Source organism: Anopheles coustani, chromosome 2 (assembly GCF_943734705.1).
Source record: "Anopheles coustani chromosome 2, idAnoCousDA_361_x.2, whole genome shotgun sequence".
In the NCBI taxonomy this organism is placed as follows: Eukaryota; Metazoa; Arthropoda; class Insecta; order Diptera; family Culicidae; genus Anopheles; species Anopheles coustani.
The window spans coordinates 59130473-59158396 of NC_071289.1; the positions used below are offsets into that span (position 1 = coordinate 59130473).

Sequence of the window (27924 nt, forward strand, 5' to 3'; positions counted from 1 at the left end):
TTCCTGTACGAGTGCAGGAAAGGGCCCCGAAGGGTACGACCCGTTGGCCATGAGTTACGACAATTGCACTTTGCCACACCGCGATCCTCCGCTGGATACGATTTTGCAACGCGTTGGCGGAAAGCCAGTGTTGCCAGAGAAAACTCGTGTGTAATTTTGGGTTTTCCTCTTCGCCAAAATTCGTCCAGACGTTTCTACGCAACGGCAAGGGAGCAGGCTCGATAAAACAAATTGGTAATAAACATTTGATTAAACTATCTCTAAATTAAATCGTTCACACAAGCATCACATCCGCCTGGGAGGATGTATTTTATGGGTTTATGATAGGATGGTGGGCCTTTAATATCCGCTCTTGATAATTGTGTTTTTGATTACGTTGGGTAATATCCGGTGGAGGTCAAAAATATTCCTTGATTTGAATTAAGTTAACTGGTAGCAATTTAGAGGAATATGTTTTGTGCACTCTTCTTGGCAACACTGTAATCACAAGGCAATAATCTCTCTTCCTAGCAAGTGTTGCACCTATCGTACCAATAAGTTTGGTCAGCTTTCACCTCTTATCTCCCGTTAAGCCAACCACGGGTGACACTGTGCTGACCTGCTCGGCCAGATACCAAGACGGGTACGGATGCAAAAACCCAACAAACGAAGCGCTGCACCGAGCGACGCATTTATCGTAACTTAGCGCCACCGGATCCGGCGAACTGACCTGGCCTCTCCCAATGAATCCTGCATGAACGGAAAACTTCATCCACCATAGTTATGGAAGAAAGCTGACTAGCATGCCAAGAGGGCCGGAGGTTATCCCGGCTGGGCCATACTTTTTTTCCCCGGGCAATCATCTTCTCCGAGCTTCGGTTTTCGGGGGTCGAGGACGAGCAAAACTCCTCGTGGGCGACAATGGGCGATGAAAAGTGAGCCTTTCTTACAAACACACTCACACACACACAATCATAGAACTAACTTTCTTATGCCCGGAGTGAACCTTTTGAGTCGGGTTTCGGCGAAACTAATGGCCCCGCGTCGGAGGAAAACCCGGGCTCACCTACGCTTAAAGGACCCCGGCGTGCGGAGGATACTTTTCATCGTTGGATTATCTGCAATTACGTTTCATTTAGTCACCCGGGTGATCTCGGGCGAAGGCGGATAAAACTCGAGCAGGGAAATGCATCGCTTGCCGGCGAGAAGTTTGTTCAGCCTTGATTTTGACTTAATGGAAGTCCCTTGTTTGTTGACACTGGCCCCGAGTGTGCCTCGACACGGACGTTAACGTAGTTGATTAGGAGTCAAGTCAAGGAACGTTGGATACAATGCTGGCCATTTATCACGACGTTTCAAGACTTAAAAACACCTACACAATAATAATAATAATAGAAAATGGTACAAAACACCACAAAAAACACAAACTGACAGCCTGTACCGAATCTACCACGTCCCATCATTGTATATTATACTGCGCTATGGTCTCTAACTGCAAAAAGAGATAAAGTGAAATAAAAGGGGTGATCAATTAAGTACATTTCAAAAAAGCACACCGTAGTGTAAAATGTTGTACATCAAATGTAGGAAAAACTAAGATTGATTGATCCATTTCATTACTTATTAGTTATAGGAATTTATTAACATAGAGAAAGAATTTTCTCTACTCTCTGTTTCTTTTACGACAACAAAAATTTGAAATCAACAGCAGCATTGACTGTTTAATGCCCAAAGTTTTGGATTGTAAGACTCCATGTAGAAATTGGCAGGGCTTAGATTTAAACATCTAAAATCTAGTTAAGATTTTGAATAGTTTTTAAAAAATATCAAGTTAAATTATTTTTTGATGACCTGAAAAAACTACATTTAATAATGGGTTTTAAGTTAGTTATGTGTGAAAAATATTTTAAACTACTGTTCTCTTATCTTGCCATAATATTTTTGGATCAACTTAAATAATTTTGTCATGTTTTGCACGAACTTTTAAACGGTGGTGGTAGCATTACGAATTCAGTGTTATTTACTGCCTTTGAGAGGATAAAATGAATCATTGCCAATAATGCATAATTTATTGTGAATAAACACAATAAGTTACAATGTCATTTCTCCATTTGTCATATAACATTTAATGATTTTGCAGGTAATCTTTTTCCCACTTCCGTTTCATAGTACTTTTACCCGGTACTGGCGAGTTAACTTAATGAATCGTACAACTGAAAGTTAGCAACTGTCAGCAGCTGCGATCTTCAATGAACGAGAAGCATTTCGTTTAGGTCGGAAGGAAATAATTTTAATTATTTTCATCTGACCGACTAACGAGTTTTCAGAGAGGCGGGAGGAAAACTTGAACAGAGGGGGTTTGAAAACTAGTTTTCGCTATTTGTCAAGTGCAAACCCTCGTACGGAGTTTTGTTCTTCCCGCGGGCCGCTAATGGAAGTAAAATGTTTATCAACGAAGTCCACCGTGCAGTTTGAGATGCAGGTGATGGACGGACCTGTCTGAGTGCTACTAATGAGTTTTACACGTTGTTCCGGGGTACAGTTCTGCACATTTATAGCTTTGGGTCACCATTTTAAAAGGTTTGCAAGTGAAAGACATAGCGCGATGACGATGATTTTGCTTCATGCTTTGTATTATAACGAACGGACATTTGTCGAAGAAGACATGTCTGTTTCAGCAATTGTGATGGAAAGCTAAGAAAGCGTTTGGCAAGCATAATTAGTTAAAGAAGCGTCAATGTTCATGATCATATTTTTAGTTCTCCAAATTATAATTAATCGTTAACACGTTCAAAGGAAGCTTAGCTCATGAGAATAAAGATAAGATAATTTACTTACCGATGCATGTATGACCGTTCAACGTATCCACTTGAAGTCCAGGTTCACAGGAGCATTCATAAGAGCCGGGTTTGTTGATACACGTCTGCTCGCAGCCGCCATTGTTTTCCGCACATTCGTCAACATCTTTGCAATACAAAGAAATAAAATAGAAAGTTTCGTTTTTGTATATCGTTCGAATTACATAACGTAACTGTTTTCCTAATGAAGCAAAGTGCGATTATTTTTAACTTTGATTCGATTAAAATAATTTATAAGGTAAACAAATTACCCATTCATGAAAAGACCAAAAGAGGGGAAGTGCATCAAACCGTAAAAAGGGTTGTGGAAACAAACCTCTCCCTTCCAAAACAAATCACCTTTCCCCCCTGCCCGGTATCCCCACACTGATGCAAGCGATCCTGGCGGCAAAATTGATTCAATAAATATGCTCAATTTGCTTCCGCTTCCTAAGCAAACAAACTAAAACACCCCACGTTGTCCGGCGCGCGAAAAAAAAGTCAACAAAACGGATGGCGAAAGAGCGAGGGAAAAGTGAAACATCGAAGCCATACGAAAAATGGCCCACCATCAGGAAGATTAATTTACTGACCAATACGAACCTGGGCCATGGGGCCTTACGGCTCCGGTTTCGGTAGTCGATCCGGTGGAGGGGTTTCCGCCCTCAAATGTCTGCCGTTTCCGTCGCGCCACTAATCGTACCTGTTAGAACCGCGTAGGTGGCGCTTAATTAATGACACATCGTTTATGCAAATCCGCTCGTTATTATCCGTCATTAACCATTTTTCCTTCTTTAATCCATTTCACTTTAAAAAGTGATTTTTTCCCCCATTTTCGGCCTTTAAAATTATCGATAATTAAGTGTCGAACAGCGATTGAATGAAAGAAATAAAGAGCAGAAAGAAAAAAAGAACGATCCAAGTTTGAATTGCTGCTCGTCCGCGCCACCGTCGACAAATTAGGTGTCGAGAGGAGGCGCACGGTATGGTGAATTGACGTCGCGTTACATTTGACAGGTGCGGCGCCATTTGCAACACGCAGCTGTCAAACCGTAACACGTGAGAGGACGGCGTGCGCCCGCGCGTGCTGACAATTAATCAGCCCATTCATTGCGTGCGCTTCGGGAGTTGATCGTGCACAACATCCAATTGTTGAACGACACGGTGCCTACTCTAGGTCTGAAACCACTTTGCCAAGCAGACCCCTTTTTTAAGTTTGTTGATACTTCAGTGCATGAAAAATATGATCGCGTTAGTGACTTAATCCGGCAGTTGGAGAATTAAGAGCGCCAGCAAGAGCAGTCAATAGGGAAGGTTCAAACCCATCGACGTTGATTAACTGAAATTATGCGTCACACTAAAATATGTGACAAGGAGCCGTCTGTTTTGAAAGCAATAGATTGGAATCATATCTGTCACTATTTGAGAAACAATCGTGAGTTAATAACTAAGCGAGTGGTGCATTAGGAAACAGGCTTAATGAAAATATTTTAAGATACTTTCAGCTGTTTCCTATCACACTTTTTTTCATATATAGGATAGCATTTGAATTGGCTGATGAGGATGAACTCAAAATAAATAAAAAGAATTTAGATTTTAGATTATGTTCTATAGTAACCTCCTAATGAATTATAGTACTTTACGTCGTTATATAATACTAGATCAATTTTTTAAGTGTATGATATTGTTATACTTCCACTGTATTAACATTTGAATATCTGCTAAAAACAGTTTGTTTATGTTGGAAATACAAAAGTAAGCCGGTTTATTTTAGGATATAGCTATTATCTGAAGAACTTTTTATCCGATAATCAACGAAGAAAAAGTTAAATCAATGATCGAATTTTCTTGCGTTAAATTCTAACCTTGTATTAATTTTAAAATCGTCGATTTAAATTAAATAATTTAAAAATCAACAATAAGATATTTTTTTTTACAATATTCTCTTTTTAATGAAGATAAACAACTTACATCAATTAATGATGACTATGGTTTGTGCAAGTATTATATTAAAGCCGCATTTGAAGCCGCCTACGAACTGAAGTAAAAATAAATCTATAACTTAAAAAAAATCCTATAAGAAGAAAGTCATAACCATTCCAAGTGAATGATATATGATTTGGAACATTTGCAAACGAACAAGTCTTAGTAACGAACTAGTTACCCATATCTTGTAAAAGATTCTGCTGGCTCTCAATTCTCAAACTGCTATCAATTCACTCAGAACAAAAACTCCACGCTGCTTCTGAAGGACACTTTCCTTACGATAGAAAGAATTTTTATGCTCTTTCCATCCTTCACCTCATCACTAACATTTCGCTTTTGTTGCACGGGAAGAGAAGAAATGATAATAAAACTAAATGAGACGCGATAAAGGAGTCGTCACGAGTCGGTGTGCTTGGCCGTCTTGGGGTGGTTTCGGATCGTAGATTTTTCTCCTATCTTGTCCGTTTATCCCGAGTTCCATTGCAACAAGCGTCAACTTTTTCAACACTTTCTTGCCACTAGCAACTGCAATGGCGTGCTTGAAAAATGACTAGATTAGCATTCATCTATTCGGAAGGTCGTCGAAACGAGTGTAGCTAAAACGGTTTGTAAAATGTCATTTCTGCTTTCTTTTGGCTCACTGATGAACATGAGTAATCATGTTTTATGTTCACAGGTTGATTAATCCATTGAATATTTTAAATGTAGCTCTTAGTGTAATGCACAGCAAATCTGGAAAAGCTCATCGTGCTCTCACAATCAGCAAGTTAATGAACTGCATGCAGTTTGATAATCGTTATCAATAATTGGACATGGTAATGATCAATTGCATGGATCGAAGGGCGTCCGTTGCTTTTATTTAACAGGAAAATCATTGCTCACTATCATTCACTTCAAAGTTTCCATTGCAAAAACATCATTCAACATCAAACGTTGTAAGCAGTAACTAAATTGCTCATGGAACGCTTGTATTTACTCAGAACCACGCATTAATGACATTATCGCCGAAGCTATTAACGTAACGATAATGCTTTTGACACGTTCGAGAGTCACGGCCTAAGTTATTGGATTACCTCGCGTATCAACCGCCATCTAAGAGCAATTAGGAATAAGTCAATCATCTGACAACAACGACGAAACTGATCCCTCAGAATTCCCTCCGGGACGCAATCGTCGTGTTGCTGGCGGATGGGACGTTGCTCAACATATTTTACTTTCTCACTTGTCCTCACTTCAAAGTTGTCGTCTTCACCGATATTTTCTAGAGAGGGTAAGCGAGTGGGAGAGAGTGGAAAAAATCTGGTCCCAGAAACACCAAACCCATCCGACCGCCTCGAAGCAAACCGATCGAAAGACGTTTTCCCAAACTCATTTCCATCCACCGAAGCCGTGGGTTGTGGAAGGTAGCGGAGGCAAAACCGACGGCTCCATCTTGCTCAGCCGGCGTGCTGCCTATTAACATCCCAACCTACACCGTAATTTGTCACCGGGAATTAACTTTTCCTGATTGGACTCGTCGGATATCGAGCGGAACTGGCGGAACGGTGGCGAGACACGAGGGTGCCCGGTGACAACAAACACTTTCCACTTGTGTCGGGCAGGTTTGCTTTGCTTGCGCCTGAACCCAAGCAACCGATCAACAAATTTCGATTCCTGATCCATGCTGTCTCTTCCCAGCATTGTTGACAGCTCTGAGATGGCGTGGACGTTTGCCCAAACCCCGCCCTGCTTCGTTCTGGGTCTAAATATAGTTCCCTGTGGCGTCGCATTACCTTCACGCGAAAGTTCTCATGGCCGAGAAATGCATGGCGACATCGATACATCTGTTCTGGCAAACAAATTACTCACCGTGGCAGGTTCTTCCATCACGCGCGTCCAGCAGGAAACCCCGGTAGCAGCTACACTCGACCACCGGTTCCACCTCGTTGCCGTGGTAGATCATCCGGCACTCGTGGTCGCAACCACCACGATCCGATCCGCAGGCGGCCACGATTGTCGTCTTCGATGTCGTCGTCGTCGTCGTCGTCGTCGTGGTCGAGGGAGACGATGCCGATTCGGAAAACCTTTCTTGATCCGTGTTTGCTGTCTGATCTTCGGTGTCTTCGGTCGCATCACGACGCGCGTTCTCATCCTCTTCAGTCTCATCAGCATCAGCATCAGCATCCTCCTCTTCATTTTGATCGTCCACCTCATTGCTGCCTCCTTCACTTCCCGCAGGTGATCGATGGTGATCGTGTTCGTGCACCACTTCAGCAACGTATAGGTTTTCCGGTACGCTCTCCTCCTCAACGCTCGGCAACTCACTGGTCGTTGTCGTCACTGCCGGTGTTGTTGTCTGCACTGCAGGTTCTGTTGTTGTAGAAGGTGTCGTTGATGTTGTCGTTGTCGCTGGTGTTGTTGAAGTTGTCGTTGTCGATGTTGATGATGTTGTTGACGTGGTTGTTGAACTAGATGTTGTAGGCATGGTGGTGGAAGAGGTCGTCGGTAGCTCGTGAACTCTTTCATCGCCCTCGGATGGTTGTTCAGAGTCGTCCTCGCCTTCCTCTTCGTAATCTGGAAGGTTCAAACATAATTACAAATGTGGAATATTCAGAAGAACCATTGACAACATATATATTTTCGTTTTAAGTGTTTTTCTAGTATCATAATTTGATGTTTTCGATATTGCTGGCTATTGGTGTATGTTTAAGCATTTCGTGAAAACATATGGAATTATGAATAAAGAATTAATTTATATCATGTAGTATAAATCAACACGAAGGGAATCTAACGCTCATACGCCACGTTGTCAACATCAACACATTACATATTTTCAAGACCTACATAACATCCATCACTTTTTACCGAACACTAGCAGCATAACGCTACCTTCTTTCCCAACATGTTTTTCTGTTCTGCTTTTAGGATTTATTCACGTGTGTTGATTTGTTGGCGTTGATGAAACAGTCGTATGGTATAATAACACATTTCTACATTCAACCCAGACTAGGCGTTCAATAAACAACAAAAACTGCTGTTTCCAGCTCAAGAAACAAAAGAATCCCATTCGCTGCAAAACACCAAACAACGCGAGTTCGAATTAAGCGCCACCGAAAGGATGTTGGAAGGTATTTTTCCTCCTTACGGAAAGGTACGTGAATGTTCTAGCTTTTAAGAGAAATTGGGGAGAAAAACAACTATGGTATGACGATGCAGATGGCACTGCACGGAGTAGAATGGGCGCGAGGTAGGACAAGGAATTCCAACCGACTGGAATAACAGATCACGTCACGCCAACGTGGGGGTTTCGTTCGTTGGTCGCTTTTTCGGGTGAATTTATTCACGCTCCATTCGTTCGCTAGTTTTCCCACTGCCGTTTCGCCAACACCAACGAGAAGCACGTGGTTTGCATTGTGTGTATGTTTGCCCGTGGACCATCAGCATAAGCGGGGACCAGTTTGTTCCCGTGCTCGGGCCGGTCTCAGGGCAGCATAATACTTGCATAGCTCGCGAGCGGAGTTGAATTTATACTCACTAATATCACGGTCGCATCCACGAGGGACATAAATTACACGTTTTACCTGTCACTTTCGCCATATTATCAACCAACACAGAGCGCCTGGAATGAGCCCTCGCGCTGTGGCAGATTAGATGGAATGAAAATAAACGTGCCGACAAAACAGAAGCACGAGCAGGTCGTTTGATTTAAGCGATTCGGTGGTATTACAAAACACAAAAAGACTCACCACTACCCGGACACATGGCTCAGTCCTAGATCTATTTTAATTTCCTTGCAGGTACAATCAGATATAACCAAAAATAACCACAATCCTAATTTTCTTATTCAACAAATTCAATTGGAAAGGAATTTAACCTTGTTTGAGCAACTCGATCGTAGATTATTTAAATCAATTCACAGTTTTTCGCCATCTGCGATTTCTTGTCATTATCCATCTTCCAGGATTTTTTAAAAGGCATCTTATTGCCGATAAATTGAACGAACCATGGATCGAACGGTTCGTTTCAGTGGAACCAACAGCGCTAATCCCCGATGGCCACATCTGGACCGAAACAACTTTGCACTTCTGCCGAAGTGGGATTAAGATTCTTCCAAGCGATTACTGTCTCGGGCAGAAAGTTAAGAACATCTTGCAAAATCCAGTTAAATGGTGCTGCCTTGCATAAATTTTTGCATTCTATACGTTCGAGAACTTCAAACCTAGATGGAAAGCCGCTAAGCGCCCACAAGATCTTTCTCAAAGCTTTGAGAAAGAGTGCTTTGTCAACACTCTTCTAATCAACTTACAAGCACCTTACAAAATCTATTGTGCACTTTTTATCTTGTTCAAGTTCAAGTTATTCAAATGTATACTCTTTCAAACATAACTTCAGTCGATTGGTAGATATAGGAGAAAAAGAAACACACACATATTTTACCAACCGCTGCTCACAAATAGAGTACTTAAGAGATAAAATTGATGTGATTTCGGTTCCCGACCGGTAATCGATTCGTTTTGCAGCCACCAGCGTCTCAAACCTATGACTTCGTGGACGACCGAATGAAATGAATGGAAATCGTGACCATCGGTTCCGCAGCATTATGATCGAACAACGAAATTCGAAATCATTCAGCGCCAAACGACTTCGCTTTCTTTTCATGTGTGTATTTCTTTTCTTTTCGATCGTTTCCCATCGACATAAAGTAGAACCGTGTCGTCTCCGTTTTCAGCTGCCCGCCTGACCAGCAGCATCAGAAACAAACCGATCTGACCGATCGTTATCACTTGATCAGCTTCATAACGCGTCGTACGTCGTCAGATTTATGTCAGCATTGGAGCATGGAACAAGGGATAAGAAAATTGTCCATCACCTTCCTCCAATCGCTCCGACCGTCGCAGCGGAAAAAGAAACGGTTTGCCTGATCGTTTCTCCATCGATAAATTTCCGTTTCTGTATCTCAAACGCTACTATCGTTTAGAAGCACACTCCACAAAAGTGGACACGCCACCAATGCTTTTGAATAAAAATTTCACTGCATATGGGTTAGCTAGGCAATATCACTCTTTTGCGCATCTAAGTTAAAGATTGTGGGTTCATAAGCATAAAAAACTGTTTACCTTTTGTTTTTTGAAAGATTCGAACGATTTCAATTAATAATGAAATCAGAATCTCTTGCATGAAAACATACTTGATCGAATGAATAAAAAAATAGTTAAAGTTGGGCTTTAAAATTAAATAAAATAACATTACAATTTTGTAATATATTTCAATTCAAGTCGTGCATATTTTAATATGGACGATATTCCAAAATTGTTGATCGTTGTGCAGAATATGGGCAACTACATAACACCTAGTCATTTTACTTCACCTAGATGTATGGCTCTCATTTCTCTAATACACTACAAAACTATTTAAATCGCAAGCTAACGGGTTCCGTACTTTTTGCGTATATTTTCTCATGTTTCAATGCTGGAGTTATTTTGCCACAACTTGCTTGGCTTATCAATTTCGTGAAAGTACTTCCGAATGAAAGTAAAAAAACATTATGAAAATGTGAGAAAGGTACAACTGAACTATCAGAATTGAGTTTTGATGATGAAAAGGTCATCAAACGAAGCTTTCTCGTATTTTGTATTTTTTTGTGGTTAAAATCAAATGATTGATGCATTTTTGTATATTTGATTAATCACTTTAAAGATTTCTTTGAACAAAAGAGAAGAACTCTCAGAATAGTTTGAGTTAGTAGTAAGCAAAAGTAGTGTCCTGCATTTTTTTCAAACAAAGAAGTAATGCTCGAACTTGTATAAACTTTTTCTTTTTCAAACATTTCTCATACAAAGGTGTGTCAGTTGCAAACCGACTGAAAACTTGTTTGATTAAAAAGTAAAAAATTTATTACTATCAATTTCCTGCATAGAAAATGTTATCATGGTTTCTTGAATGAAATAACATTTAGGTAAATTATAATTAAATCTAAATGTTGATGCTTTGTTTGGTTTAATCTTGATTGAAATTTCTTAAATTTTAAAAAGAAAACAATGTATGGTGTATGTAGTGTATATGTTTTTGGGGCTTCAAATTATAGAAACGAATATCATTCTCTGATCTGGCTCTTATCAAAAAGAAAACATAACATACCTTCCTCTTCTTCCTCTTCCTCCTCCTCGTCTTCGCCCTCCTCGTCATCCTCTAGACCGGTTCTGGTCGAGACACACTCTGGCCGCTTTCCGATCCACCGCTTGCTGCTGCAGTAAAGTCTGTCCAGTTCCGGTGGCTGCAGTTCGTAATAGTCATCGCACTCGTAGTATGCTACCAGGAAAATGTTGCCGTTCTTCTTGCGCCTAAATTTTCCGCATGCGTGCGACAAGGATGAAAGGAAAACGAGAAATTTTAGTTGTGCTCGGCGGACGTCGTCTTCTGGTTCGAAGGCAAATGGTAACTATGATACTCTCATTCCCCTTCCGTACCACTGTTCGAATTGTTACTGCTTGGGCCGTGTCATCCACGACAACGCCATTTCCGGTACCAAGGGGTTTGGAAACACTCACCTGTTGTACTTCACCACGTAACCGTTGTCGATCTCGGGCGCCCTGATGAGACCTTGGCTCATGCAGGACAGATCGAGCCGGGCCGCCAGCTCCGGCTCGATGTCCGACTCTTCCTGTATGTTCTGACCCTTCTGACCGGGCTTCCGTTTGCCATTAGTTCCGGCAGGCGCCGCACCCTGACCCTCCGTGTCATCTGTGAAGAGAATGTGAGACGGGAAACGTTAGCGACAAGTGTGAAGTAATTGAGCGTCGGCATGTAATTGTCTGCTCCGGGTAGCTCCCGGGAGGGAGGAAGGCTTGAATGGAACACAGGCGAACAGAACGAGGCATCCAGGGTCGAATTTTCCACCCAACTGTATGCAACTAGCGCAAACTTTAACCCCGAAAACTTTCCAAACCGGGAGAGCAGAGTTCCGGCTGTGATGCTGCTACCCGGCACAGAACATTTGTAGCATGTTTGAACATCCCCCAATAATCCCCAGAGAATGCCATCCCCCATACACACACAGACTGGATAGTAGAGTTGGGTAGAAGGTCGGAAGCTAAAAGATTAATGTATTCATTGTATTCGGTTGGAAATGCAAACTTGCCTACATGTTTGAAACGTGTCGTCTGACCAGCAGCAGTAGGCTCTCGTATCCTGTTGGCAGACATAAAACCCCAACGCATACGAGCACGGAAAGCCCCTGACCTCCGGTTTGGTTTACGATGTGACGGTAAAGTTTATAGGGCACGACATTCTTTTTATTCTTTTATTTAATTCTTTTTTTCCGGTTAGTCCTTTGGCACCCAAGCGCCATGTCCATAGAGCCTTACGAAACCCTGCCCAAATCCCATCCGTGGTGCCATCGACCTCCCTTTGGACAACACATAGGCATCGGGCGAACCAAAAGCAGGATAAAGTTCAACAGTAAACAATATTCATAACTATGCGCATGATAAACTGTGCCATTCATCTTGTCCATGTTTGCCGGACGATGGAGAAAAGCAGCGAGTTTGTGTGTGAGTGTGTGTACGTAAGTGGGGTGGTTATGAAATTGGGATTAGAGTTCTGGCAATCGAACGCGGACGCAGCGACAACCGGAGGCAGGTTGGATGCGCTCGAAAATGCACGTGACAGAAAGAAGAATTGTAAAACAAAAACCAGGGACTAACAGTTGTAACGATTGTGCAGCGGAATGGTTACCGTTTTCCGAACAAGTTGAACAGACAGAAAGTTGTTCCGTTCCAAACGGATGCTGCTGCTGCCTCTGGGCTGAGCGGAACGACTGGTGAATGGACTGACTACAGTTTACACAAGCAGAAACATTTAATTTAGTTCGATTTGACGTGCTGTTTTTACTCCAACATTCCCAGGGCGAGCATAATTTATGGTTTCTAGTCCAAATGATGTGTGTAATATTTAAGCGCATCATTTTGGAAAACCGAGTAAACAGTAAGTTGTCAGACGGAGAAAGTTCTTCGTAAAAGCATCAATGAAAGCAGAATGAATAGGATATCATGGAAATCGTTTCAAAACAATGTGCTATCGATGTTTTTGTTTATTTTTGAGAACTAAATGATTTCTAGTGAATGTTCAGGTGAATGAAGTTTTGAAAAGTTAATTTTAAATTTTAATGTTAAAACAATTTCAAAAGTGGTTCGAATTTTCCTCTGATCATCTCTCCGATCCCATCTCCGTTCTTCTTCGTCCTAGTTTTTCCCTTTACCCCTTCATCATTCTCTTCCTCTGTCTCTAATCTAAATCAGTTCTACTTATTTTCTGTATTAGGTTAAGGTTTAGTTAATAAGTCGCGTTGATTGTTAAACCTTTAAGGTGAATAATATAAATTAGTAAAATAACACATAACAAAAAACCGCTAGAAAGAGTCAGAGCTAAGATTCAAATTGAATAAATATTTCAGATAGTATTTAATAAACAGAATCATCCGAAAAGATCGTCTATCAAGACACATTTTGTTGTAATTCCTGCAACAGCGTTTGCCTTAGATAGACGTTGTCAGTGTTCCGGACATATTACAATGTTTCGTTGAATTGTGTGATCTATGGCTCACAGGAACCGCTCCGATGCAAGAAATAACAAGCACAACCCATTCTTGGTGGTAAAATTTATTACACGGATGAGCAAATTTTATTGTACCATTAATCTCCTTCGGGATAACCATGCTACGTTATGTCACCCCACTGTGCTCAACATTCTTTTATTTTTTTTTCTTTTACTTCCCACTCTGATGCCGTCGATGAACGTCACACTTTTTCCAGTTATATCTCGTTACGAACGGCAACAAAACCAAGGGTTGAACAACATTGGAAAGGAGTTGTATCTCTTTTCGTTGAAAAATTTACTTATTTTTCTTCGCATATCTGTTGCTCATCCCGACGATGCGAACTTTGTTGCAAATCGTTGGCATCGGTTCCAAACAGAAATGGAAAATGGAGAAAAACTGCACACTGCAAGTATGGGATGGGAAATAAAATATGTTTTGATTCGCATATCGATTGGAAAAAGGAACGGAAGTTTTTATGTTTTTTTCGAGTGTCGTCTTCAATTAATACTTTAATAAGTGGAACTGCGGATTACAATCACTTGGCTTTCCAGGAATTAAGAATGTGATTTGGATATAGGGTTTGTTTATGTTAGGAAACACTTCTGTCAAACAAAAGGATAACGTGTTTCAAATATCGAACAAATATCCAATATCCTAGAGAACGAAGATACAGAATCATCAATTTTACATCTTCATGTGCAAAGTACCACTTACTATCGTCGATAAGCGTATTATGTGTTTTTTTCTTACGATCTCCTACGAACTCATGCTATTTTAACAAAAAGTCCATTTCCAACATCGATCCATTGTGCGCTCGGAGTACAGAGCAAACAGACTCACCGAGCGAATTAGCGCGCTCAAGTGTACGACCCTACTCGATCCGCAAACTGAACCGAATCGAACACTACGCTCCCAAAACGGGGAAAACGCCAAGTAAGTGTTGAATATGCATTTCGATCGAAGTGAATCCGAAGACTGGAGTGGTGGAAATTCCGACCCCCTCGCCAGCTGCTGCCCTGCCGGGAGTGGCGAAATAATTCATCAAATTGAAATCCTTCACGTCAAGCACGGTGCGTTTCCGGTCCACCGGCAGACCGGCGAAATTAAGCATCTTGAAGTCTCTAGAGGACGCCGAGAGCTCTTCTCTAGATTCCGCCATCCGGGTCGTGAACGGACTGGAGGAAAGAAGAAAGTTTTTACCCCTTATCGATTGAATGAATGCGTAAAAAAGACCCTTAAAAACTTTTTCGACAATTTTCCCGCTATCTTCCCGGTATCGGGTTTTTTCCTTCCCCGGCTCTTGGACTAGCGGGGAAAACAACAAGAAAATTTCGCCCGACATAAACCAGCATCCGAGCAAATGATGGAGGACTAATGGAGGGCTTACGAATCGGTTACGGAACGCTGACGGCATCCCACAACTCCGGAAGCGTATTATCCCCGGCGGACAGTTTGATACTTTTTTCTTTATTTTCCTTCGCACGCAGCTCGCTGGCAAAAACAATTCTTTACTTGTTTCTCACCCAGGATCACCCGCCTTCCATCGGGGCTGCTATTCTCACCATGATATGAAATCGAGACACGTCAATAAGCTCGGAAAAGAATGTGCGAAAGTGGGTGGGGCGAAAAACTTTTTATGAGTTTTAACACTGTTTTATGATGTATCCTTTTTTTATATTAAAAGTTGTTGGCGTGGTTTGAAAAAGTTCTAATGTGCTATTAATAAAGGGTAGAAAGGGTATTTTAGCACCGGGAACAAAACATCGTCTCCAAACGGAAGCTCTCAGAATCGGCACGGAACAAATGAGGGCATATTTTCGCTCGAATATCAACGCGCGTCATGTGAAACTTTGATTCCTAATCAAAGGGGTTTCTATTTGGAATTCGATTCAATCCATTGTATTATGTTGTTGTCCGCCATATCTGCGGTAAACCTCCGGATCGGAAGGCACAACAACAAAAGGGACCTTCCGATAATGTTGGCTTAATACAACAAAGGAGGCTTCTGCCAATAAGAGAAAGGCCTCTAATGGGAGGACCTCGATAAGTCGCCCCAATCGAAGGCTAATGGCGACACCTAGACGAAACTTCACGGCCGGAATAGAATTATGCGCCGGGCCGGCGGTTCCCGGACGAACGTATCTAATTAACGGAAACACTAGATCTGCAATCCTCTTGTGATTATACGCCAGAAATTGGATTAACACCGGTCCGGTTTTGCGTGTCCATATTCTTAACGCTTTCAGTGGCCCGATTCAATGCTTCCGCATACCGTGCAAAGCTAAGATTTTCATCAAAACATCCACCATGAAGCTCGGAAACGGAAAATCCCCGATCAGAAACCTTGGCCCCGGACGAGTTAACCACATGTGTTTCCCGCTAGCACGGGTTCATTTATTCGCAGAACACTGTCGGCTCATTTAGGACGCTCTTGGATGAGTTGGTCCAAACAGAGCTGTGACTTGCTGGCGCTTTAACCGAGGCTCCCGTCGGACGGTCTTAGGTCCCTGGGAGAACTTTAGTTTCACAACATCCACAGCGACGGCACGGAAGCCATTGTTAGAACAAGCGCAGATCCTATTACCCCAGGTTGGAATGGGATGTCGAAAATCGAAAATCGACCTACGCGTACAATGCTGCTTCCCGTTCGATTCGTTGTTCGATGAAGCTTATTATCGGCTTTTCTGGTCCCGGCGGGATCATAGCGACACAGCGACACGATTAGGGACGTCGAGAGCGAGGGATAGAGGGCGGGGTGTACTAAGTAAAAAAAAGACTACAAATACCAATACAAACACTGGTAAGATACAGTTCTTGCGAAGGAAACATCGCTCGGATACGTCTTCCTAACGCCATTGCCGGTCCGGAAACTACGCGGCTATAGCATTGTCGATAGCCTCGCTGCCCCGGGATGGGTCCTAAGGGAACGTTGCCTGGCGGATGATTAGATCCTGGTTCAGAGCTTTCCGGGCACACACACGCAAATTCAGACACACCGAAAGGTTTGCTTAAGCCGACACAGGTCTGGCAGGATAGCCAATTTCGGAATGCGCTAGAAGATACTTCCACAGTGAACACCGTTCCGGAGCAAAGGTAGCAAACATGAATAATGCGCCATAGTGGAAAACGCACACACATACACACACGACGCACACGCCAAAAGCGCCCCGGAGATGGATAGAAGTCAATTTGCAAGCGACTAAATGAAATAGCGATTACACGCGTGAGGCTCATTTCGGCACCAGCATCCGCTATCCTCTGTCCCTCACCCTCCCCTCGCAGGAAGGCATTGGAGACTTGAGGTAAAGCTTCCGTCCAGACGAGCTCAGGGACGCGGCCCATGGTGTTTGCTTAGGCAGAACAGGGATTGCAAAAAGTTCGTTCGGATTATAGTGAGAAGATTTGCCGAACGAATAATGCGGAGGAATTTGGTTATGGTGATTGCCTCGGGGCGTTTTTGTTTCCTTATTTCTACTTCTCACTTATTCCTCTTGGGTCCCTCATGGTCCCCGGTTGCTCTTTGATGAACGGAAAGATGATAGATCCGTTGCTACAGATTGATGATTTCGAACCTATGCGCTGGGGGTATTTGTGCTTAGCTGTTTGATGTTTCGTAAAACATGCAGCAATCTTTTGAACATGATCCCTCCTATCGCTCGATGTGGCGAAAAAAGTTTTCTGATGGAAAGCTTTTAATGACAAAGTTGTTGCTGAACTTATCGCATGAATGATGTATCGAAAGAGTTAGTTCATCAACATCAGGGATATGCCGTAGCTGTTGAGCCTGAATCCAGAGTTAATTAGTCGAAAGACAAACAACAATGTAACATCCATCAGCAACTACTGATAAACTACTGCGCAAATAAATTTATTTTACCACTTCACTCATAAAATGTTTTTTGCAAATTACAGTGATAAAAAGAAAACAAAATAAATCGGTACTTTTAATTATATTTACCTAAGTGCCTTTACAGTCTCCCATATTCAATTTACTATCTAATATTAATTGGTAAGATTCCTTTAATTTGACTGAATGGAAAAGATTTTCAACACATGCTGAATAGATGTTAATCGAATCTTATGAGTTCAATTAATTTGCAGTCTTATCGTCGTCCAAATCGTACTTAATTAAAAATGTGTGTTAGTGTTTGAAAAGTGTTATGTTTGTACGCTAAAGAGCTTTTATGATAACCATTTAAATTTAAAACAGAAAATTAATGCGAATGTGCACTAGATGAGCAATAGTAGATTACAATTTCTTATTCATTTAAACTTGGCATTAGGGATTTTAGTACATGACCTCATATATAAGGAAATTTAAAAAAAATGAGTCAAAATCAACTACATGTCTGTTTTGCTCTACTTTCAAGTATTAACTCACACGAGAAGGAAATTTTCGTATCGCAAACCAATTTTATTTATTACTTTGGCATAATGAATGCAAAATAGCTACGAATCCTTTTGGTAAATGACAGTTGTTTCATTACATTTATATGCATTTTATATTTCCAATTAGTGTTTCGACACTTTAAAATATTCGTTGATGAGATCTAATGGTTAAATGAATAATTTTTATTGTAAATCAACTATCGAAAAGTTCTGGCCACATTTTAAATCCTCGACGTGGTGACAGTTGTGGAGCATAAAATTCAAAGAGAGATTCCATTTTGGAGCCTATAAATTTGACTATAGTCAACGTCACCACAAACTGCGTTCCTACCCAATTCAGCTGAATGAACAGAACGTCGATGCACCGGCGAGACTTTCTGTGGAAAAGGATTAAGGCCTTGGCACACACTCACACCAGAACCACCGCCAAAAAAACAAAACTTCAACCAAAACCGTTTTCGGGCAGACTCGGTATAATCCCGGGTTGAGGTCAGTCGCAAATGTCGCCATCAAAACCGTCCGGCATCCCTCCGGCGGGCTGACTGGAATCCGAAATCTGCGAAAACCCCATCAGCACCAGCGGGAACCGCAAACGAGTGGGCGCGGGCGGGAAAATTGATTTACGATTATCGTAAAAGTCGAAGAAGAACACATCAAATTGTTTCACCGTTGTTCCGGATGTTCGATGATCCCGGCGATGCGTCGAGATGTTGTCAAACTCGTCGTTGACGGCCATAAGAAGGGGGAGGGGTGGAAAAAGCACAATCCCAGTGGTCCACCCCGAATCCTAGTGGCGCGTAAACCGGCAGGCGTCCATTCCAGCCAGCTGCTGCCATCCCAAAACCGGAGCGATCGTAAACTCGAACGCAGCCAGTTCGGTTCCCCAGCTCGGATTGAACCGTTTCCGAAAGCGGTATCGTCCGGCATTTTATGGCCTCCCGCCGGGAATGGGCGGGAAGAAACTTATCAGCCCGGCGTTTTTCGATGCCAAACCCCACACCGGGGGAAACAAGTGTTCAAATCAAACCTCTCAAACATGTGAGAGAGGAAAAAAATCAGTGGTTCAGTCAAATCGGAGGCACACGACCACCATCTTTTACGGCCCGCGCTGGTACTGACCGGAATGGGTTTTTAATCGTCCACACAACCTCAACCTCGACCGCTAATCCGTTTTTGAGTAGAGAGAGGGTGACGGGAAATGATATCCACGTGCCCGACTGTGTTCGGCCGTTCGGAATTCGTCAAGCAGTCGCGAAACAAGAAGCGTTAATCGAGTGCCGTGATTCACGGCTTAGGGTTGTGTGCAATAAAAACTGGCAAAATATTGCACCTCCGATCAATAAACGTGCCCACGGAGGCCGGGGTAGCGGAGCAGCGAGTTAGAAATCACGACAAATAACCCACAATAGGAAATGTCAACACCACGAAGCCACCGCAGGCGGGTTAAATCTGTCAAGCCAACGTCAAGCGATGTGGGAAATGATGATGATGAAATTTGGTGAGCGCCCAAGTCGACCATATAGTTTTGGAGAACAAAACTGTTGAGTGTTTTGCGGTTGATTTTTGCATCACAGTGAAAGCTTATTTATGACAAACAAAACCCAATATGGAAACGCACTCAACTTGAGATATTTCTATAAGTCTTTGCAAAACATTCCAATTGAAAACATCATTGTAAATTGAACCAAAAAGTATGTAGAATGGCCACACAAAGAACCAGTTAAAAATGAATTAAAATGAATGCACAAAAACATGACACAACAAACACCATCGTACGCTCGTAATCGATACAAATATTATCCCCCCGTAAGTGAACATTAAATTCTTCCGTTAATTAAAGGCAATTAATATCAAACGTACCGATAAACCACAAATTAAATGGGACACAACTTTGTCAACTGTGAGGTGACAAATAGCTTTCGGAATGAATTGCAATGGGCCGCACATTTGTGGCCAGCGACGACTCCTTCCAGTTTGTCCCGAACAAGAATTTGATTATCTGCCAGCAGTTTATTCTGGTCGATATAAATTGGCAAAAAAAAACTTCCATCCCTCCAACACTTCGGAGACTGCGCGCTGTCACTGTGTATTGGATTTAAAAAAACAACAAACAAGTGCTAACCATGCATGGCCCATTTTTAACCTCCCTTATCGGAACGGCCCACGAAGGGGGTACCGAATGGCTTTAAATTTCTTAATTTCCGCCACCATATTATCAGCGCTGGCAGACGGTTGTCAGTTCGGGGCCGTTAAATTCCTCGCCCATACCATCATCGGGTTGTTTTCGGTCACGTAACGGAGGCGGAAGTGTTGGGGAACAAAACAGTCAGAAACAAGAAGAAGAATGCCCAATGTAGCCCATTATAGAATCTTGATTTTGTTTTTGCCCGCCTAATCCCCTCCGTGTTCGAGAGGCTCAAAATGGCAGCGGAGAAAAAAAAGAGAGAACACATGATGTGTGGATCAATAACTTTCGTAACAAGCTCTTAAAATGTCATCTGCCATTGATGAGCGGCGGCAACGGTGCTGGCTGCCCACCGGCCGCCGATGACGGTGCGCCTGCCGGCTACACTTTGTTCAACAGTGGGAGCTAAATTTATTCTATCGCAAACAACGACAGGATAAGTTACGATGCTATGGTGAAACACGGGAAAAAAACTGATCAAGAAAAAACACTCCTAAAACAAACATGAACTTGAAGGCGACCAAGTCGACAGCCTGCATGCCGAGCCATGCCGAGTAGAGCAAACACATCAAAAAGCGTCCATTTTTGGCGCTTGTGCCGCCTTCTCAGCTAAGCTCTTTCTCCTGGTCGAACATCCGGGCCAACGCGATACGGTTCAGGTGCTTTCCGATAGTGTCCGCGCCCACACGCCGTCTGGCGACTTCGCAGCGGAGAAGCAGAAGAGACCAGCGATCCGCCAACAACCTAATCGTTCGATGATGAATCGCCGACCCGGGACCTCTCGAGCGACACCCGCGCATCTGAACCCGCTTCGGCTTCGGTTTGAGTTGGACTGCACATACGTGCCGTGACCCTCCGCCGTGGGGTGAGGAAATGCGGCCCAGAGAAACGCCACCACAAAATACACATATTTATTAACACTTTGTCCGCGACAAAAGCGACCGGCACGGGATGACTCGGAACAGCCGGCACACGGAAGGAAAATTAGATTCGAAATGTCATTTTCCATTATTAACATCCGATCAACCGAAGGCGAAAGAGAATCGATTCGAACGAAAACGGTACGATTGTTTTTGGCAATGGAAGGCCCCGACAATCCCCACGACCCCAAATCGGATCAGATTTGTCACAACAAATTATATTCCGCGCCTCGAACCGCGAGGAACACGTTAAGCCTCCCCGGGATGCACGCAATATTGGTCCTCACCATTTGCATAATTAATTCGGCTCCCTTTGGAAAAACGTTAATTCCATTGCCCCTTGCGGCACGCGATGAGTGAGCCATCGCAGCCCATCATAATCACGCCTGAGCCAGCCGGGCCGGCTTCCGCGGTGGTCCTTTAGGAGATCCTGTCAACTACGCAGGGAAGAGGGAGGGGGGAGTTGTTTTTCATGCGATAATACGCCATTCGTTTGATGAACGATTCCCCATCGACAACGTCCCGGTTGTGGTTCGTCAAATGACGGCTTAACCCAATCGGGACGTTCGGGGAGAAAATTGGTCTTATTCTTTGGTCGTTTGGATGGATCCTCAGTTGGGAAAACTGGGCTTAATTTTGTGGAGCTCAATCATTGAAAGCGATTCGCTCCAACCGGTGCTGTTCAATCCCAACAGCACTCCCATTTCAATACGGATAATGAATCCCACGTGGCATAAAATCACTGTCTGAGGAATGTACGCTGCTGGTGAGCTAATTTGAATGCTTTTTCAATAAAAGCGTTCCCATCGTTGAGTTACATTTTTCTACCCTTTAAATGTTTCATCTTAATTAAGGTAACTGATGAAACAGAAATCCAAACGAACTTCACGAAAATAGACCTGACAAACAAACAGACAAACATTTCAGATAAGCAAAGATGATGAATGAATAGAATACACAAATTGCTTTAGTATATGAAAAAGAAAATCATAAGTAGTTAAAACATAGAGGAAGAAGAAGTTGGAAAGGTACATATGGAAATTAAATTCAGCATTATAAGAAAGTGTGTTTTTGCATGCATTAAAAACGGCCTTGGGCCCGAAGCCAAATGTTGTATTGGACCATACTGCTTCTAAAATCTTTATTTTTCTATATGCACGACAACATTGGTAAATTACGTTAAATAAATTCACAGTGTCAATACGATGTTCTGGTACTGTTTTTAAAGAAAATTTAAACTTTATGTCGATCAAAATATTTACTCGTAATTACTTTCCTTAACAGGAAATAAGAAAATAACTTGCAACAAGAGATAAACAAAGATTGTGTAATGGTTTGGTTGTTGCTTGGAAGCTTTTTAATATTTTACTAAAAGTAACGAAATATTTCCAATAGATACGTGAACTACAATGTGTGAATCATAGATCAATGGGCCAAAACACGTTTTGTATCTTTTAATGCCATTTTTACGGAAGAAAGAAGCGTTAAGGAACTCATCGAATGATGTAAGAATAAACCATAACATGCAACATTACGAACGGATTGTATAAACGACCATAAGGGAGTAAATATCAAAAACCACAAGCAACAAAATCGATAACAAGCACAACATTAAGTATTACAAGATTAATTTTAAATAATAGTTTGGCAGTTGATTGTCGACTGTCGTTCATTTCTTAGGTGTTCTACGGACAGAAAATCATAACCAAATTTTTGGAAGAAAGCTAAAGTGTTAAATCCTTCCAAACTGTTTACCATGTTGAAGCTAACGGACGGATACAATATACTAGAACACCGTGGCATTATATTCCGATACTGTTTGTTGCTTGAAAACGTTTTACCTATAAATGAGCCCCCGAGTGCCGGCAAAAAGAATCAAAAAGAACAGTATCCATATCAGCTTGAGTGATAACTTCAATCAATCCCCGCATCCAGCAACCTTTGAATTGGACATTCGTGATACTACTCTACATAGAAGAACAAGGGGTTGCATGTTAAACGTAACGAAATTGTCCAACTTATAATAAATTAAAAAAACAAACTCATACAAACAAACAACAAAAACAAAAGAAACAAACAATGCAAGAACTACTGAATGTGCAAGCGGAAATAAATGACGTAGTTGGTTATCGATTGCCCCACATAGGCACAGATCATCCCGTCGTACATTTCGGATCAAATGCTTCTGTGTTAACCTGATGTGTGTGTGTGTGGCCGACCGACTCAATTGATTTCAAAAAAATAAACTTATCCATAAAGTTCTCTGAACAAAAGTTCTAAAATTAAAAATTGGTCACCGTAATCACAGAAAACGTTTATTGGTCATAAGATGCTTACTCGAAAAGACCCGTTGATCGTTTAGATCAGTTGATGTGTATTTTTTCACATACCCAAAGTGATTTAAAAGTTGTTTAATTCTTATCGAAAAACGTAGATTTTGTCAAATCCAATCGCCTTGCATAGTTACCCCATACACCAGCAAAAGCTCATTAATTAATTTTGTCGAGTTAGTAGATAACCCCTTTTTGTTCGCCACCTGTGATCCACCGTAAAATCTCCAACGCATTCAATCCATAGCTTTTTAGGGTCCCGATTGGATGCTTTCCCTTTTTCGGTGCGAAATAATTCACTTTACGACGGGGTTCGCTATCGCTAGCATTAGCACAAATCCAGTAAATATTTGGACCCAGTTTTTGCGGACTTTACCTAACTCGCTGCCAAGAGATAGAGAAGTCGAATTGGGTTTTTTTTCTTCCGTCACTCCCTGCACTGCCTAGCCACCGATGGGTGCGCCTTAGCAGAGATCATTCCCGGACCGGAAATCAGTTTCTTGTCTGCCCGGGGGACGGCATTAAATTTTTCGCAGTGGGCGATTATCCGGTACTCCGCACTCCCGCGCTCTCACCACTTTCCGCGTGTCCCACAAAGGAATTATTTATTTTTTCTCCACCACTTTTAACACTCCAAATGGTGCCAAATTTAAGGCAGACTCGTAAAAGTGTGTTTTAGAACCTCTCTCGCGCCACCCGGTGGCAAGTAGAATGCTCGCCTCCTGTCGTCACCCAAGGGCGGGAGGACGGGAGGGCGTTGGACGTATATGGATGATGGACCGCGTGATTGCGACAGTGAAATCTGTTCCGCGGTTCCCCCCTCCGGGCTCCCTTTTTCGGAAGCGGTTCGCATTTTGGGTTGCGCAAAGCTGTCAAACTTTACAACCCCTGCCGAGCGCGGCCTGGGCACCCGACGCCGACGACATCCTATGATCATCTCGCCGTTTTTTTTTTTTGTTGTCGTTTTTTCGCCACTCTGGATAAGAAATATTTCACAACGGGGAGTTAGCTTCCACTGCGGGGAATAGACTCGAGAGCCATTTTCAGTGCGTACGGCTGTAAATGCTGACGATGACGTTCGTTTGTCCCCTCGGATTGGTGGACTTCTGCTTGAGCTTGGTGGAAGGAGATTGGGGAGTTGGTGCTCGGGCGGAACGGGTCCGTTGTGATGGCCGTTTTATTGAATCTAATCGGGGGGAAATGGAACGGCGTTGAAATTGGAATTTTCATCTCCGGACATCAAACGGGTGGATATTCAAACGAGAGAACTGACGCACACAGACACACACACACACACAACTGTGGTTCATGTACCTTAGGAAGACGCGCTTGGTCCACCCAGCACACGACACCGACGATGGCGACGATGGCGACGGCGGTATGCACACCATTTGGACCATTTTCTTTATTGCACCCATTGTCGTTCGTGGAAATTCTGTGCGCCAAATAATGCGCCAGCTCCCGATGGTACTGATGATACGCCGAAAATGGGTCGTTGGGGTGGGCGAAACTGTGGATAGAGCTGTAGTCCACAGCTCCTAGTCCTCGGCAAGGAGTCGGACCGGTGAAACACTGGACGGCAACGGTTTCATACATCACGAACCTGATCAAGAGCTAACGATAACAAGCGAATTATGTTGCGACGCCACCAGCGGCCCAGCGTGAGCGCACCCTCCGATGTTCCAAAGTCTCGCGTCCCAGTCTAGACACCCTCGAGACGAGCAGCGACTCCTCCACCGGTTCGCCGTTGGCTCCAATCGAACTCCTGATCGATACACCCCGCCCGATAGTTCGCTCGTGCAAACAGTGACAGGCCCTTCCTAACCACAATAAACTACGCCACCCATAAATTACCCCCTAAAAGTGTGAGACCCGAGGGGGGATGAGCAGATGTGGCCAGGACGGGGCGTTCAAGCAGCATCCCATAAAGCAGGCATTATCGAAGAAACGTGTTCGGCGTATCTCGGAGGGTGAGCATCTGGCACCGGTTCTACTCCGGCGATCCGTGGGAGACGGACTGTAAAACAGTAGGTGTTGGTTTCGGTGGTTTTGGGGCGGCTTCACGTTCCACTTCACCTAGCGAGAGTCCGATCCAGGCCACCGCAAGTGTGGCAGCGCCAGAAGCGCGTGCTCCAAAAATGTCTCTGACAGCTATGGCGGCTTTTAGAGTGTGACTCATGAAGATGGCTTGGAAGATGAAGATGATGCCGATGATGATTGTGATGATGGTGATGAGCACAGCCTCGCATCGGGACATGCTGTGACCGACCGGTCCATCCTCCAACCGTCCGTCCGCGCGACATTTGGACTGGCAAATTAATTTCTGGTGTCGTTTTAATTGGTCTAAGGTGCGCCCTAACCGTATCGGAGACTTGGTCGACGACCACCTAGCGGCACTGCATGCGGTCCATGGGAGTCGGTACGTATAAGAGGTTTTTAATGGGCACCCTAAACTTCACGCCTCTGTCAACGCCGACCAGCTGGGAAGGCAGACGGCAAAGGCAACCCCAGGAATGTATGCTCGGAAGAGTAATCTTTCTCTTTTCCCAATTCTGTGTGATTTTGTACACCCTTACGGGAGCAAACTTTTTTTTCGCAGTATGCCGGAAATAGAATTCATTCCTACGTTCTCCTACTGAGGTTCTAGCGAATTCTTCCAGGTTTCTTCCTACGATTGCCAGACCATCTGCAAGTCCCAACTAGAGTTAGCGTCGGATGCGTCATAAGATGCGTCGTTTCAGGTGCGGAACTACCACAGGTTGAAGGTGCAATTTGCATAACTTGACCATCGCTGCTCGCTAACGCTGACGACAGCTACAACGCCCTCGTGGCCACAAGGCGGGATGTTCATAAAAGTGAAAATTGAATTCGAACATTATTAAGCACATCCAACGCTCTGGTTGGGAAAGACGCGAGCGGCCAAGGCGATAAATGTCGCCAGAACTTGCCTTCACTGCCATTTCCATAACCGAACGGAACAAACGAATTCGGGGAGCTTCGATGACTTCATTTCGGCGCGTTTCGGGAAAACATAACGTCACCAATGCTTCTTCGTATTTCTTCGTCGTAAAATGTGAAATATCCGGTGAACGACATGTTTTTACCATCAAGACTTTTCCATTTTGGAATGGACAGTTTCCTTGTTTTACGCCATTAATCAGTTATCTGCTGAATAAATAAACCACATGTCTAACGACGCGCGGAGTTGTACTTCTATTAACACCTCCGGATCGCTTTTCGGGTGATCCGTAATCGAATCGGTGAATCGTAATTAGGGACACTGCCTGGGCAGGCCATGCAGTAAACATCGGAATATATGTTTGCTTTCAACAACCTGCTCGGTTCTCCACCCGTTCTCCGCTCTGACGCGGCCCGAGGGACGAAATCTAATCATGCATCAATTTGGATGCAAATCTATCCAGAACGCACTACAATATGGTCCAACATGCATGCACCACACCCTGCCGAGCTAATTCGCTTCGGAAATTGAGAGCCCCGGACTGGAAAATTACTGTCGCGCGTCATCCGTTTGTAGAACACCACGCTGCACGCTGGACCGTTTCCACATCCGCCACGAGCCGCTATCTGGGCGGCATCTTGAGGCGCAAGGGCCGCATAGACCTTTCCGAAACCCTTCGGTCTGGGCAGCAAATGAAGTGCGGCTAATAACGATGGTTAATTTATTGATGCCTTTTTCGGGATGCGGCGGAGGCGCGAGAAATGTAAGCCGACCGCATCTAGAGAAAGCACTAAGCAAACAGATGCGAGCGATACAGGGTGGAAGGGGAGGGTACGTGGAGGAGGGATTTCCATTGTGGAGACCGGTCGTTTCGGGTGGGGATAGTCACGAATCACGACCTGGCTGAATCGTTCAAAGCGAGAAGGCAAACAAAACGAGTTTAGGAAAACCGTTGGTCTATTTTCTTCGAACAAACAGATCTGCTTTACGTCGAAGGTTCATGCTAGAAGTCTTCGTTCCATCTATAGGGGTCAGATAGGGGAAGGTGTGGCAATACGCTCTCTATAAGCAAATAACAACAACAGAAACTTTAATCTATCGAAGGCCTACCAACAAACCACTCTAAAGGCACGTAATTCAATTCTTTACCATCTTTTCTATAAAAAACAAAACTATGCAAGAATTTTCCATTTTTGCTTAAATGATGTTCTCACCTTTCCGTATTTGATTTAATAAATGTTTACTACCAAAACCATCGGGTAACCGCCTTGCAGCTCATGCAATTTGACGAATTGCGAACTTTTACGGGCTATAATGTTTTGAGGTTTGACGATTTAAAACACAGTGGATATCATTAAAAAAAACTAAGAACATATTTCAGTGGCTTATATTATCATAAAATAACAAATCGAGCAATGTTACGTAATTTAAGCTACCTTAGATATAGTTAAGCTTTCTTAGCGATTTTTTGTTGTAGTTGTGAAAGTTTTGTTTTTTTTTAATTGAATATGAAAATAAAAGAGTTATAGAAACTAATTTTAATTCGTTTAAAACTAGTTGTACAGCTAGCCAATTTTAAATCCTAGTCAGACACTTCAATGCATTGAATTCTCTGAAAGATCGCAGCGAGCTTTTCCCCGCTTTTCAATGTTAATGTTATAGACATGTTTTTTTCAAAGAGACGGAAAACCGCAAAACACATGTTTATTTTTACTTTACTTATTTTAAAATTGCATAAATCTGCTAAAATATGCTCCACTCATT

General features: G+C 43.0%; 1 protein-coding gene across 1 annotated transcript in view; it reads right to left on the bottom strand.

The window, feature by feature from the left end:
• Positions 1-27924, bottom strand: part of LOC131264732 (uncharacterized) — a 95404-nt gene that overhangs the window by 35830 nt on the left and 31650 nt on the right. The window contains exons 4-7 of the mRNA XM_058267002.1: positions 11330-11522; positions 10920-11122; positions 6651-7355; positions 2818-2943 (exon numbers count right to left, since the gene is read on the bottom strand). Coding sequence (XP_058122985.1) covers positions 2818-2943; positions 6651-7355; positions 10920-11122; positions 11330-11522 — 1227 coding nt within the window. The remainder of the gene's footprint in view (positions 1-2817; positions 2944-6650; positions 7356-10919; positions 11123-11329; positions 11523-27924) is intronic.